We start from the raw sequence: 12,875 nt of genomic DNA on the forward strand, positions 1-12,875 counted from the left end.
TTAAGCATCGTTTTCTATATTTATTAAGCATCCGATGTTTATTAAGCAACTATAATTTCACTCAGTTTTAATCAAATTTTGCGTAATCGGTTATTTTTGGGACTTCTTAATGTTTTCTATCTACTTGTCATCTGATCAGCAAGCAGTTTTCAGCGCAGGTTTTATACTTTATTAGCAGCAAAGCTCTATATAGTAAAGCCAAAGAACATCTATTCTTTGTTGACATAAACGTTCTTTGAACATCAAACGTTCTTTGCCACAGCTTTGAATCAGCTTTGGCCAAAAAATGGCGTACCGATACTGCCGCTTTAAAGTTTGTACGAGCAAGAAGATTTTGTCAATATCAGATGGAATACATGTCTGCAGATTTCTTATAGAACAGCAAAGGTTAGCATTTGATTATTTTACACTTTTGTTATTTGTAAACGGATTAGAAATGTGATTATTTTATAGCATTTAAGCGTGAGAATAATTTTATCATGCATGGCATGGTTTATAGTATATCACTGTGCGTCCATTAAATCTGTTGATCTCCCATACACTGCAGAAAAATTCATGATTTACAGTAAGCATTTTATCAGCAACATTTAATCTTACAGAAATGACTTGCATTAAAAATAAGCATTTCAGTAAAATGGTTTTAAATACTGAATCATTTAACACTTTAATTCACATTTTCTCTCTTTATATATCGTGTTTTGAGTCAATATTGTTCGCTCAAATAGTAGAAGGGCCAAGTTACCGTAGAATAGGCGTTCAAGAAAGCATCGCGCATGGCAGTATTATATTTTCAGACTGCTGAAAAGGATATAAGAAAGAGGAATTAAGAAATGCTGGATAGGAATATTTCACTGTGAATCACGTTTATAATTTTGTAGACCCCGCAACTAGATGCCATACCCAAACTGTGGGGCAGTACTAAATGGAGAAATAAACGTCAGCGGGGCACTGCTCACTACCATTCAGATTAATATTTGATAGAATTTGTCGCGTCGGTTATATTAAAAAAAACTGAAATTTTTCTGCAACATTGAATGATATTTGTAATTTTATGCCACCTGTTTAGATTGAATTCCGTTTTGTTTTGCTATTTTTTATTTATGCGTAGAATATTCTAAATTAAAAAAAAATTAAAGAGAAAACTTTACTTTCCTTAAGAATTTTTAAAAAAAATTACTTTTTGCAGAGCAATTTTTTTCAGTCTTTCGAATTTCATTATTATTTTATAATTTTATGCTTGGCGACAATTGATGGCCAAAAAAAGTTGCGAATTTTTTAACTGACACCGCTTTAACGGAATAGTACCTCAATTTTTAATACTAAAATAAAATATTTAATTGGATAGTATATGATTTATTATTAAAAAGTACGTCTTCCATTACAACTTTGATTTTTTTCTGTTTTTGTTAAAATTTGGTTATATACTATAACAATGAGGTATTCTATTTGGATATCATTTGTATAAAGTAACACAAGGCAAACAGTTGTAAAAAGATTTATCTCCATTTACAAGTTTGCAGTCTCCAGAAGGATAATACATACCTGCTGTCTGACAATAAGATTTGACTTCCAAGTCTCATCCGTCAAATGCTGTACTCATACAGACTTCAAACCTTGTTAAAAGCTTTGCATCAACTGACAGCCGCCTGCCGAAAAGGAGGGAAAGAAGACAAAAGGGTATCGTCTGAACACGTCTTAAGCATTTTTGGCCAAATTTGGGCTTCGTGTATACTCGTCTTAAACATTTTTCGAGAGATTTCCGTTCCATGTAAACGGAAAAGGATTTTTAAAGGGAACTTTGAAAACGTTTAAAAACATCTTTGGCAACTAAAGAGTTAAAACAACATCCAAGTCTCTCAGTTCATACAACCAAGAAACTTGACTTATTAGCAGTACACTTTCACATAAGATCTTAGTTTAATCCTAGTACATGGTTCACACGGGATTTGGCGACATTATGATCAGCTATAAACGAGTCATTTTGGTGTAGGCGACAATTTTCAAAATCGTGTCAAAGCCGTACCGTATTCTAGGATTTTACGAATATCTTGATCCAAGACTTTTGACTTTTTGATCCAAGACAAAACTGAAAGTGAAACTCCCATTTAGTTTTGTTAACTTTATTTTGTAAGAGTTAATGCTTATATTTTTCAACACAAATACTACCAAATAAAGAAAGTTTAATTATTTCTTGATGACTTATTATAGGATATTTCATCCCTTCTGCGATATACCTTAAAATATACCACATTTATGAGGCAGGATCACATAGCACACGAATTATTTTCTCTTTATCATGAAAGCTTAGGTTGGCTTTAAAAGTCTGAAGAACTTACATTTGGATTTTAACTCATATTTGATAAGTTAACATCTTTTCCAGGAGAAACTCCTTCTCCCTAGGATTGTTTCTGGTCTGCAGTTGATCACACATTAAAGCAGTGGCGTAGCTAGGGTGGGGCAAAGGGAGACATATGTCCCCGGGCGCAGCATCCAGGGGGGCGCCAAATTGATGATACGAAATTTTAGAATGAAGTGTTTTCCATTCGTGGCACACAGAGAGGGGCGCAAAATCTTCAGTTGTCCCCGGGCGCTGAAAAACGGCGCTACGCCTCTGCATTAAAGGATCTTGTTTTTTGCTATAAATCACACATTTTAAAACCATGCGACACCTCCTAACCGAACGACCAGAACAAAGCACGCAAAATAGCATTTCTTATCCTTTAGTGTCTTTTGCCTTTCCTCTAATGTCAAAACTAGCATACTTGCCTTCACGAAATATGCATCTTGGTTTCATTGTTTCAGGTTATTTAGTATATGTTAGCAGCACGGAATGTTAGCAGCGTAGGAATTTTGCCTCTTTGAGGTTGCAAATTATGTTTCTTTTCCTAGGTATCTTCATATCTTCATTTTTAGTTAAATCAAAACCCGACCTTGCCAAAGATATTCTTTTCTCTCCCTTTACTTCATCCTTGAGGAATGACATCAAGTTGTTGAAACGATCCTTGGCCTCCTTTATAGACCTGGAAGAAGGAATTCGATTTCAAGCTTTTAGAAAGTCCTCATCAAAACCTGATTCTGCCATTGGATAAAGAATTATATGTTGTAACTCCTAGTGTTTCAAGAGCTCTCAAATAAGTTTCAGTTTGTCGTAGAGTGATATCAATGGTAATTTTTGGTTAGATTGTGCAGGGATTAATAATTTCAACATCTCCGTGACATATGCTTCCTCCAAAATTTCTTCTCTACCTAAATGAGTCTTTCAACTACCAGCAGCCTTTGTGTAATTCTCTCCTGTTGGTAGAAAATATTTTACTACCTCTCTTGCTCTGGAATCAATGGTAGTTGCTTGTGCTAGATATCAAGTTTGATTTAATTTATTTGATTATGTTAAAGCGTCAAAAGCAATAGCGCAACGGAAATATGATGGTAAAAGTTTTAGTTTTACTAAAGATACTTGTACTTTTGTTGAAAACTTTGTTAAAACATAAATAGTTAACCCAGAAAATAGCCATGTACGACAATGCTTCAAGACTTTTATAATGATATTTTCGATATTTGTAGATTGTTGAAATATAATTTCAGGGTATACAAAAAAGCAAAATCCGATTAAAATAGCTTGGATCCCTAAAAGCGGCATTCTTTCGCAGTCTTAAGCTTACAAGGAACGATCTTTTCTAGTTTTTCAGGACACATAAAAATAAATCTCACTGTGCCTCAATTAAAATTACGCATAGTTTTTAAACAGTCATTGCACAAAAAAACCTATACCGGTGGTGAACCACAGAATAAAATCCAACTTAAACAAAAGCAAACTTTATTATCACAAGAAAACAATATCGCTACCGAAGCTGTATGTATAGCAGCTTATTAATCAACGGGATAAAAATTAACGGGATCTTGAAGAAGCTTTGATCGCTACTGCATTGTTCTTGATCTTAAATATACTCTCATGCACCAGTTACTAATCTATGATAGCAAAAATTCAGGCCTGAGTACATGCGAGATCATTAAAATATAAATCAAATAAATGTTGTTTAAGAAAGCAGTTCAAGATGGGTTTCTAATATTTGTGCAAAAACCAGCATCCTGCAATGACGTCGTCGCATTTTTTCATGGCTCACAACTTGAAATCCGTTTAAAATTTAGAATATATGCTTGGAAGACAGGTAAAGAACTGTACTATATCTTTAAAATTAAATAACGTGGAATTCTCATTTATGTTCGTCTCAAAAATGAAATCCCATTATATCTTAGTTAAACAAGAGCTAAGAAAAGTTTTGCCAAGTATAGCTCTGAGGGAACCAGAACATAGAGCTGGCTAGATGATCCAGGCTTTTGTCACCTTTTCGATCAAAAATTTTTTCTATTCGATTCATTTTTCGTTTCGTATTGCATAGACATTTTTTTCCTCAGCTTTTAACATTTGCACTGTTTGTTTATGACACAAACAGTGCGGTCGCGGTAATGCTCGTTGTTTATTAGTAGGCTTGCAACATCTCAGCCTGTGGAACTGTTTCTAGACAGACAGACACAGAAGAGAAACGAAATCACGATGTTTGAGCTTCATTGGATGTTTTAAGATCTGCTAGGCATTTTAGCCTTTGATATTTTTTTATGTAGTTGAAGACGCAAAAGAATATTTTCTTGAAGGATGAAAAAACAATTTCTAAGAGTCAAGCAAATTGCTGATCAAACCTTTCTTAGGTAGGAAATAAATTTCCAATACACAGAGACTCTCCTTGAGCTGTCAGTCAAATTTAGTCATTAAGTCACCGCAAACTATGACTAATATAAATTATTTTTTTTCTATTTTCCTTTAGTGGTGGGCTTTGTATTTAATAAATAACTAATGGATAATCATTGAGTGTGGTTTTTATTAATCTTGTATACTTTTATGGTGTACGTTTTTAGTTTTCCGTATTGTTTCATTTTCTGAACTCTCTACATTCCCTTACATAAATGGGTGTGTACTTTAAATTATAAATCATATTTAAATTTACCATATCGAGGAATAGACCTGTCATTAATACAAATTTAATAAATATTACAAGTTTCTTTACCCATCATATAAAATTATTCCACACCTCACATTCAATTTTCTCTTAACATATGGGATAATAACTTTTTATTTTTTATTATAAATATGAGTTAATGGCTCTTATGCTTTAAAATTTCCAGAATAATATAATTTTAAGTTTTCACGTCTAGGAAATATACTGATAAGCAAATGACAACAAATTGTATATTAAGCATGTTTCTGCTTCTAATTAAAAATTAATGGGATTTAAAATTTATTAAATAATTGCATTTCAGTTACTAGCTTAAAATCTTTTTTTTAAACAGCAAATTTGTTTGGATAACTGAAAATATCAATTTTTACTTGACAGGTTATCACAGAATTAACTTTTATGAAATAATTGGCCCATAATATTTGGAAAATATGTTCATTCACTTTGTCTTTCAAATGGTTTAAGGCCTCTGATGCTATAAAATATCATTAAAAGTATCTTCTTTCATATGAATGTATGGTAAGAACTAGGGAGATGGCTACTATATGTACGGATAATATATTATTAGTGTTTTACCATGTTTGAAATTATGCATAAATATATCATTAAATTATACTGTACTGCACTGACTTAATAATGACTGGAGACATATAGCAAAAGGTCCGTGTTTATGCTATTGTTAATATGATATTATTTGACCTTAAGTTCCTTGACCTTTCAGGCAGCAAAAATTAGCTTGATCTATTTTGTTTTGACATTTTTTCTTGCATTCTAAATGGAACTAATATAACCTGCAGTACAGTAAATTGAGAAACAGTAACGTATATTAAAAGCAGATATTAATTGTCAACAGATTAAACTAGTCTTAAAAGATTTTAGCCTTAAAGATTTTTAGTTATCAATTTAAAATCAATGCGTATTAAAATATCTATATAACACCTATATGTATTAATTTATTTTATAAAATACACTCAGCAAAAAATTGAATATGTTTATTGCTACAAGGACTCCCAATAATATAATTTGTAATGTTTTGTATCTAATTTTAAGTATTATTGTTTTTGAATAACAAGACTTATTGTTATTAATAAAATTATTGTTTATATATACTTGTGGGCAAAATGAAGAAAATTTACAAATTATGTCTATTTTTACAAAAGGTATTAATTATATAACTGAAGAATTATGCAAATATTCAGAATCGAATACATAAGCATATGCGTGCATATATGCAGTGCTGGGATATTGGAGGCGATATAAGTGTAAGAGCAGTTTTCGGCAATTTGTGTGACAACTCTAGCAAGAAATAGGCAGCTATTTCTTGCTAGAGTTGGGTAAATTTTATAAGGCACCAGGTAACGTGATTGGCCACAAATGTGTACATGATGGAATAAGATGAAAACTTGTGATTAAATTAAAGACAGGCCAATCACAAGCGCAGGTGGCTACAGAGCTCATTGCAACACCCACCATCGTCTTCAGTTTGTGAAAATATTTTCAGAACACTGAATTCATATTGAAAAAGCTGCACAGGATCTACAACAATGAATGAGGATCATTATTTGATACTTTCAGTGCATTGACATAGGACTGCTACAGCTTCACAGCGCTCTTATGAGCTGTATCCTGCCACCAATATTTAAATTTCAGTCTACAGTTATACGAAGGCTTCATGAAGTAGGTTTGTATGCTAGAAAACTTTGTTTGCATCTTCCTCACTGCAGCACACAAGAGAGCAAGCACATTTAGCATAGTGCACACAACATGCACCTTAGGCCAGACTTCAGTGGAGCATCATTCTTTTTATAGATCAGTCAATATTCAGCCTGGACTTTACTTTCACTGTACCTGTATCTGAAGAGAGCCTGGAACATAATACTTTCCCTCCCTCATCAGGGAAAAGGATCATTGCAATAATTGAAGTGTAATGATTTGGCCAGGCATTATGTTGGATGCCCGCACACCTCTGCATGTGTTGATAAAGGCTGCCGAGCTGCTATGAGATACAGAGAGGATCTCGGAGCCTTATGTTGACTTTTAAAGGAGGCAGCTGGTCCTGGGTACCAGTTAATGGAGATAACACTTGTCTACATTGGGCTCAGCTGGTCAATGTTTACTTGGAAAGTGAGGATATTTGTTGCATAGATTGGCCAGCCAGATCTCCTGACCTTAATCCTGTAGGGCAGCAGTTATCAACCATTTGATTAACACTTACCATCTAAAGAAAAATTGAAAAACTTTAGTTCCACCACTACATTTTGCAATGATCATTCCTTTTGTGAATCGTGTTCTTTGAACAAATGGTGAAGGCAGATGGGATAAACAATGAGCTCAAGAAAAACTACAGTTAGCAATACAATAACTGTGATTTCAGTGAAAGGAGAATTTCTTAGAAAATACTGGGACTCAGAAATGCAATGCCTTATAAACTGACTTATTCATATAAGCAGTACTAATATTTCAGATCTGATATACTTAATGTTGCATTTGGAGACTTTAGGAATGCATTACATTTGCTAGAGCTTTTGGAGTGACCATATAAGCAGTTCTAATACTTCAGATCTGATACTGCTTACGCTGCCTTTGGAAGAGGTTGTAAGAATGTGACACGATAAGTAGGGAGACTATACAGTAAGGTTTGTCTTTATTTCTTATTAAAGGGGGAAAAATGTTCATGTGTTTATTACTAAGAGTTATGTTAGTTATATAATTTCACATTGCATTAATATAAAATTAAGTGATCTAAGGTTAGTATAAGGCAAAGTATGAAACTGTGAGATTTATCTTTAGGAGATGGTATTCAGATGCTTACATTTACTGATAGATTATATGAATTAAAAATTTCCATAGTACAAGACAGACTGTTTGAAAAATAATTAAAATACTAAAATCAGAAGCAATGTTTCCAAAAAAAAAAGTTATTTGATGATAATTTAAGGTTTTATTATTAGTAATTTTTTATGAGGAAATTTGGTAGTGGCCAACCATTTATTTAAAAGAAATTTCAAGATTTCTGACACTAGAAATATATAAATACTTATGGGATGTTATGAGTTTCTTATTATTTGGCTCACGTTTTATGTAAGTTGGTCCTTTTTTGGGCTTCTGTCAGTACATGTATAATTAATCTTTGCAAAGAAAAGTAGAATGATTTGCTACTGATTTCATTCTACATTTCTCTAATTTTATTTATGAGATGTTTAGTGCAGAAAAGATTTAGAAGTAATAAGTGTCATGCGAATAAAATGTTAGCTTTTATTTGGGGGGGGGTGTATGAGTCATTAGCAATTTATATTATTTCTCTGTGATTTAAATGAAAACAGTATAAAAAAGAAACTATGAAACTTGTACAAAATTTACTAAAAAATAACAAATTAATTGTTGTGCTGTTGTTAAGGATCAAAATCCAGCTAAAAATTTGAAAAAATGCTTATTGTTTTAAATATTAATATGTAAATGTATTGTAATATAAATTTACTTTGATACATTTGTAACAAGGTTATTGTTAATTACTTCTAATGGGTTAGAACTTTAACAGGGACATCATTTTTGTATGTACTGCATGAAAGGACCATTTTTCTTTAAATATTTCTTTAGGTATACATCTAAAGGCAGTTTTCATCACTTAAAATTGAATATTCAATTGTTTTCTTTTCATATTTTACCATCGCTATTGTACCACATGGATCTCAATCCATTTGTAATTACCAAAAGCTTCACTTTTACTGTTAGCTTTTCGCAACTAATCATCGTTAGTTACTCTTCTGTTATTGGGACCAAATTCAGAAATGTATGCATGTATGGATGTGTTCATGTATATATATATATGCACACATACAAACTACATACATACATGCCTACATTTCTGCTTCATTTATTAAATGATTTTGCAGTATTCTCGGATTAAATTTATCGAAGTTAAAAAGGCTGAAATTGTAATCAGTACTAAATAGAGGACTGAATTATAGGTTGGATGTAGAATATATGAAGAATTACTAATTATTTAGACAAAATCTAGAGGTTGACATATATGCTGGAAAGTATGGTAATTTTCTCTATTAATGCTCCAACTGCCATATATGCCAAAAATATTTATCATATGTCATTTAGAAAAAAGGTGTTATCTGAAATAGTTTCATGTTAGTTAATTCGGGTAAATGAGATTCTACTGTAGGCCACTGCTTGTTAAATATTTTTAGGGAATTTGTCACCAGTAAAAATAAAATAAAAGGGAGTCCTCATTGACAAGTTATTTCACACAAACGTTATAGATGCCACTTAATGCATATGCTACCAAAAGTGAAGTTAAAAGTTTTTAATTTTATTTAATTAAATGAGCTGAGTATTATAATCATTTATGCAAGGAAAAGTTTAAGCAAAGGGGGAAATTTTTTTTCTTAGACCTAAATTTAACGATAATCTGTAATTTTGCATGAAATGAAGAGCGATTATCTTGAATTTTTAAAAGATTTTACTTTTTTAGACATACAGTAATCTCTTCCATGGCTTGATTTTAATATTTTGTATCCAGACTGAGCATTTTGAAAGACTTATAAATTGCCACAACATTATAAGTATTGAAATTTTATCAATTTCTCTTTTTAGAGCTGAGAAAACTGAGGTTCTTCCTGAAGATTTGGTGATTGCAGAAAAACGAGTGGAAACTATACGAGTATCATGTCAAACAACCCAGAAAAAGATAACTTCTTGTAATATAGATTTTGGAAATGAAACATCTCTTGAAAAACGTTTGGTATGCCTATCTATTACTTTGATACTTGATTAATTACATCAAACAGCAAACTTCAGATGTGCTATGTTATGAGGACTTCCATTTCTAAATGTTATACTATTTGGCCCTGAGCACAGTTTTTGCATTATGCATATTAAATATTGCACAGTTTTTCTTGACAGGATATGGGTTGGCATGACATTGATAACCTGTTTGCCTGGTGCTTTGGCACCTGGTATCCCTTTAATAAAAAGTACCATAAGTTAAATGCATATTAAATTATATCAGATGTATTATGAAAAAGATTTATTTATTAACATTTATTGCTTTTACATCATATAGTTTGTTTAGCGATAAACTTATAATTTGTATATTAACAATTTTATGTCACATGGAATGACAGTACTTCAGAAAATGTCTATTTGCCAGGCTTTGTGGAAGATTTCTGATATTTTATGGTATGCCAACATTTGCGGGGCCCAGCAATGGTAAATGATTTAGTAGCTTAACACTTTTGCTGCCATAGTAGATATTTGAAAATAAACTAAAAGCTGACTAATGGGGAAACAAATATTTAACATATTATGTATAATATATAACCTGTGTTGATGTGTGATTAACTGTTAGGTGAGAGTACCACATCATGCAACTATGCATGACTGGTAGTGAAAGTTTAAACCCAAAAAATGTTTCTAACTACAAGAATTTTTTGTATTATTTGTGTAGCAGAAATTATGATAGGAAATATGAAATATACCAATTAAACTTCATTTATTAGCATTATAACTTGACCTTAACTAGTGAACACATTGGATATTTTTCAACAGTATCATGTGCCATAAATTAAAAAGTAACCAAGTTTGTATTTCAAACTTAATTTTCTATTCTAAAATGAATTGCTATAAATCATTAATTTTAGATTAATTAATGTAGTTCATGAATGTGATGATTAATTTACAACTGTATTAAAAAAGAAGTTTGTATGTATATTTGGAAAAGAATATCAATATGTATAAGAAATATATAATGTATTTGTTGTTCAAACTCAGCTTTATTATATCAGGCTTGTTTTTTGGTTTTAAAAAGTGTAAGTATTGTAAATATATAATCTTTAAACAAGAATAAAAATTTTTGAATATTTATGCAAATTATTAAGAATGGTTAATTATCTTGGCTAAAATTTATGGTTATACTTTAAATTCACATCAAGTAATAGATTTTTTTTAGAAGAACTTTGTTATAAATTATTAGTATTATAGTTAAAATCATTTCCTTCATATGTCTGTATACTAATGAATATGATTACAATACATTGGTTGAGTTATTAATGGATACTTTCATTATTGTTATTTAATTGTAAATTTTTATGTGTTAATATTATATTAGTATTATGGTTAATATCATTTCATTCATATATCTGTACACTAATGAATTTGATTACAATAATTTGTTGGTTGACTTATTAATGAATACTTTTATTGTTGTTATTTAATTGTAAATTTTTATGTGTTAATATTATATTTTAAAATTTTCTAGAAAAAAATTCCTCAGATTACCCTTGGTGCATCCATGTTAGAGAATGGCAATAATTTCTCAAAAAACTCTGTTCTAGGGTAAGTTTCTTTATTAAACATTGATGGTTTTCTTTTTGTGTGTGTGCATGTCGGGAATGGGGGCATTCTAACAAAAGAGACAGTATGTTCAAATTTATTCACATTTAGTTCTAATTATACATCCTTTGTCTAAAAAGTTCCAGGACATTTTTTTTTTTTTTTTCCCTAAGTTTGCAGCACTAAAAAAGAACAAGTGTTGTTTTTATGTTACCTGGTATGGATTCTTAACATGACCTTGGCCATGTTTCCTCGCAAACTTACTAGTATGATAGGGTTGTGCTTAGCAACATACTATTCGGATTGTTGTTGTATTCTTTAAGATGACACAATGGATGCTGATTGTGAGCAGAGTGAACATTAAGTTCTGCATTAAGCTTGGGAAAACTAGTGGAACATAATTAAGCAAGCATATGCAGGCAAGGCACTTTCAAAAAGTCGTGTTTTCGAGTGGCGCAAAAGGTTTCATGAAGGCAGAGATTCAGTGCCAGGCGATCCCAGAGCTGATACCGGTGTGTGGAGTATGTAAGGCAGTTATTGTAAGAAGACCGTCGTATAACTGCACATATGATATCAGAACTGAATTTAAATCATAATGTGCATCATAAGAAGATTTAAGGAAACAGAAACTTAATGCAAGAATCATCCCTCACTCACTAGACTAGCAGATGAACAGAAAGAAGAAAGACAAATTTCTGCCGAACTATTGGATAGAGCCAGGCATGACTCCACATTTGTATAAAAGATTATAGTGATTTTTTCTTGTTTCTCTGAGTGAAAAGGTGACTGAAAAGGAAAGCTTCATTAAGATTATTGCAGACATCCAACAGGCTGTCACAAATGAGCTTGCAAGCATCACAGTTGACGATTTCCTCGCTTGCTTCCAAGACCTCCAGAAACATGGGTAGTTGTGTATAGATAGCCAAGGGGGGACTACTTTGATAGCAGCTAGGATCATTATTTGGTAAATGCAATTTTCTATTTTTACGACCTTTGTCCTGGGTTTTTCTGACAAGGGTTGTATCTAACTTACTTATATCCATATTAAGGTGCGATCCAAGAAACCATAACTGATTTAATGAGTCATTCATAGTTTTCCCCTATTTGCTTGAATTCTACTTTTAAGTTCCAGAGTCAGACTGTTATTAAGATGGCTGACCAGAGTGCAATTCATCATGCCATATTTTTCTAACCTTCCTTGTACACCATCACCCATTTTTGAACTTTACTGTTGCTTATTGCATTATCACACACTTCACATTATATCTGCTGATGAATACCTTCAGCTTTCATTTTTCTTGCTCTTAAGAACTGAATGAATGACTGTATTTCACAATTAAATACCTGCAACTTTTATGTTGTTTATGGTTAAGAACTGGATGACTTGACTATATTTTGCAATTGAATATATGTGATTTTCATGTTTATTGCTATTAAGAAATAGGTGATCAGTTGCATTTTACAGCTTGTAAGGGTGATCAGTTGCATTTTACAGCTTGTAAGGGTGCTCAGTTTTCTGAGACA

The 12,875-nt window shown here is 31.8% G+C and overlaps 1 protein-coding gene across 1 annotated transcript in view; it reads left to right on the forward strand.

Annotated features, from left to right (window-relative positions):
• The first annotated feature begins 4,510 nt into the window (after positions 1-4,510).
• Positions 4,511-12,875, forward strand: part of LOC118193374 (rho GTPase-activating protein 44-like) — a 72,466-nt gene continuing 64,101 nt past the window's right edge. The window contains exons 1-3 of the mRNA XM_035364453.2: positions 4,511-4,704; positions 9,615-9,762; positions 11,278-11,354. Of these exons, the coding sequence (XP_035220344.1) occupies positions 4,652-4,704; positions 9,615-9,762; positions 11,278-11,354 (278 nt within the window). The 5' untranslated portion in view covers positions 4,511-4,651. The remainder of the gene's footprint in view (positions 4,705-9,614; positions 9,763-11,277; positions 11,355-12,875) is intronic.

The sequence above is a fragment of the Stegodyphus dumicola genome, chromosome 8 (assembly GCF_044657685.1).
Source record: "Stegodyphus dumicola isolate Sdum_Otavi_A_Nest chromosome 8, ASM4465768v1".
In the NCBI taxonomy this organism is placed as follows: Eukaryota; Metazoa; Arthropoda; class Arachnida; order Araneae; family Eresidae; genus Stegodyphus; species Stegodyphus dumicola.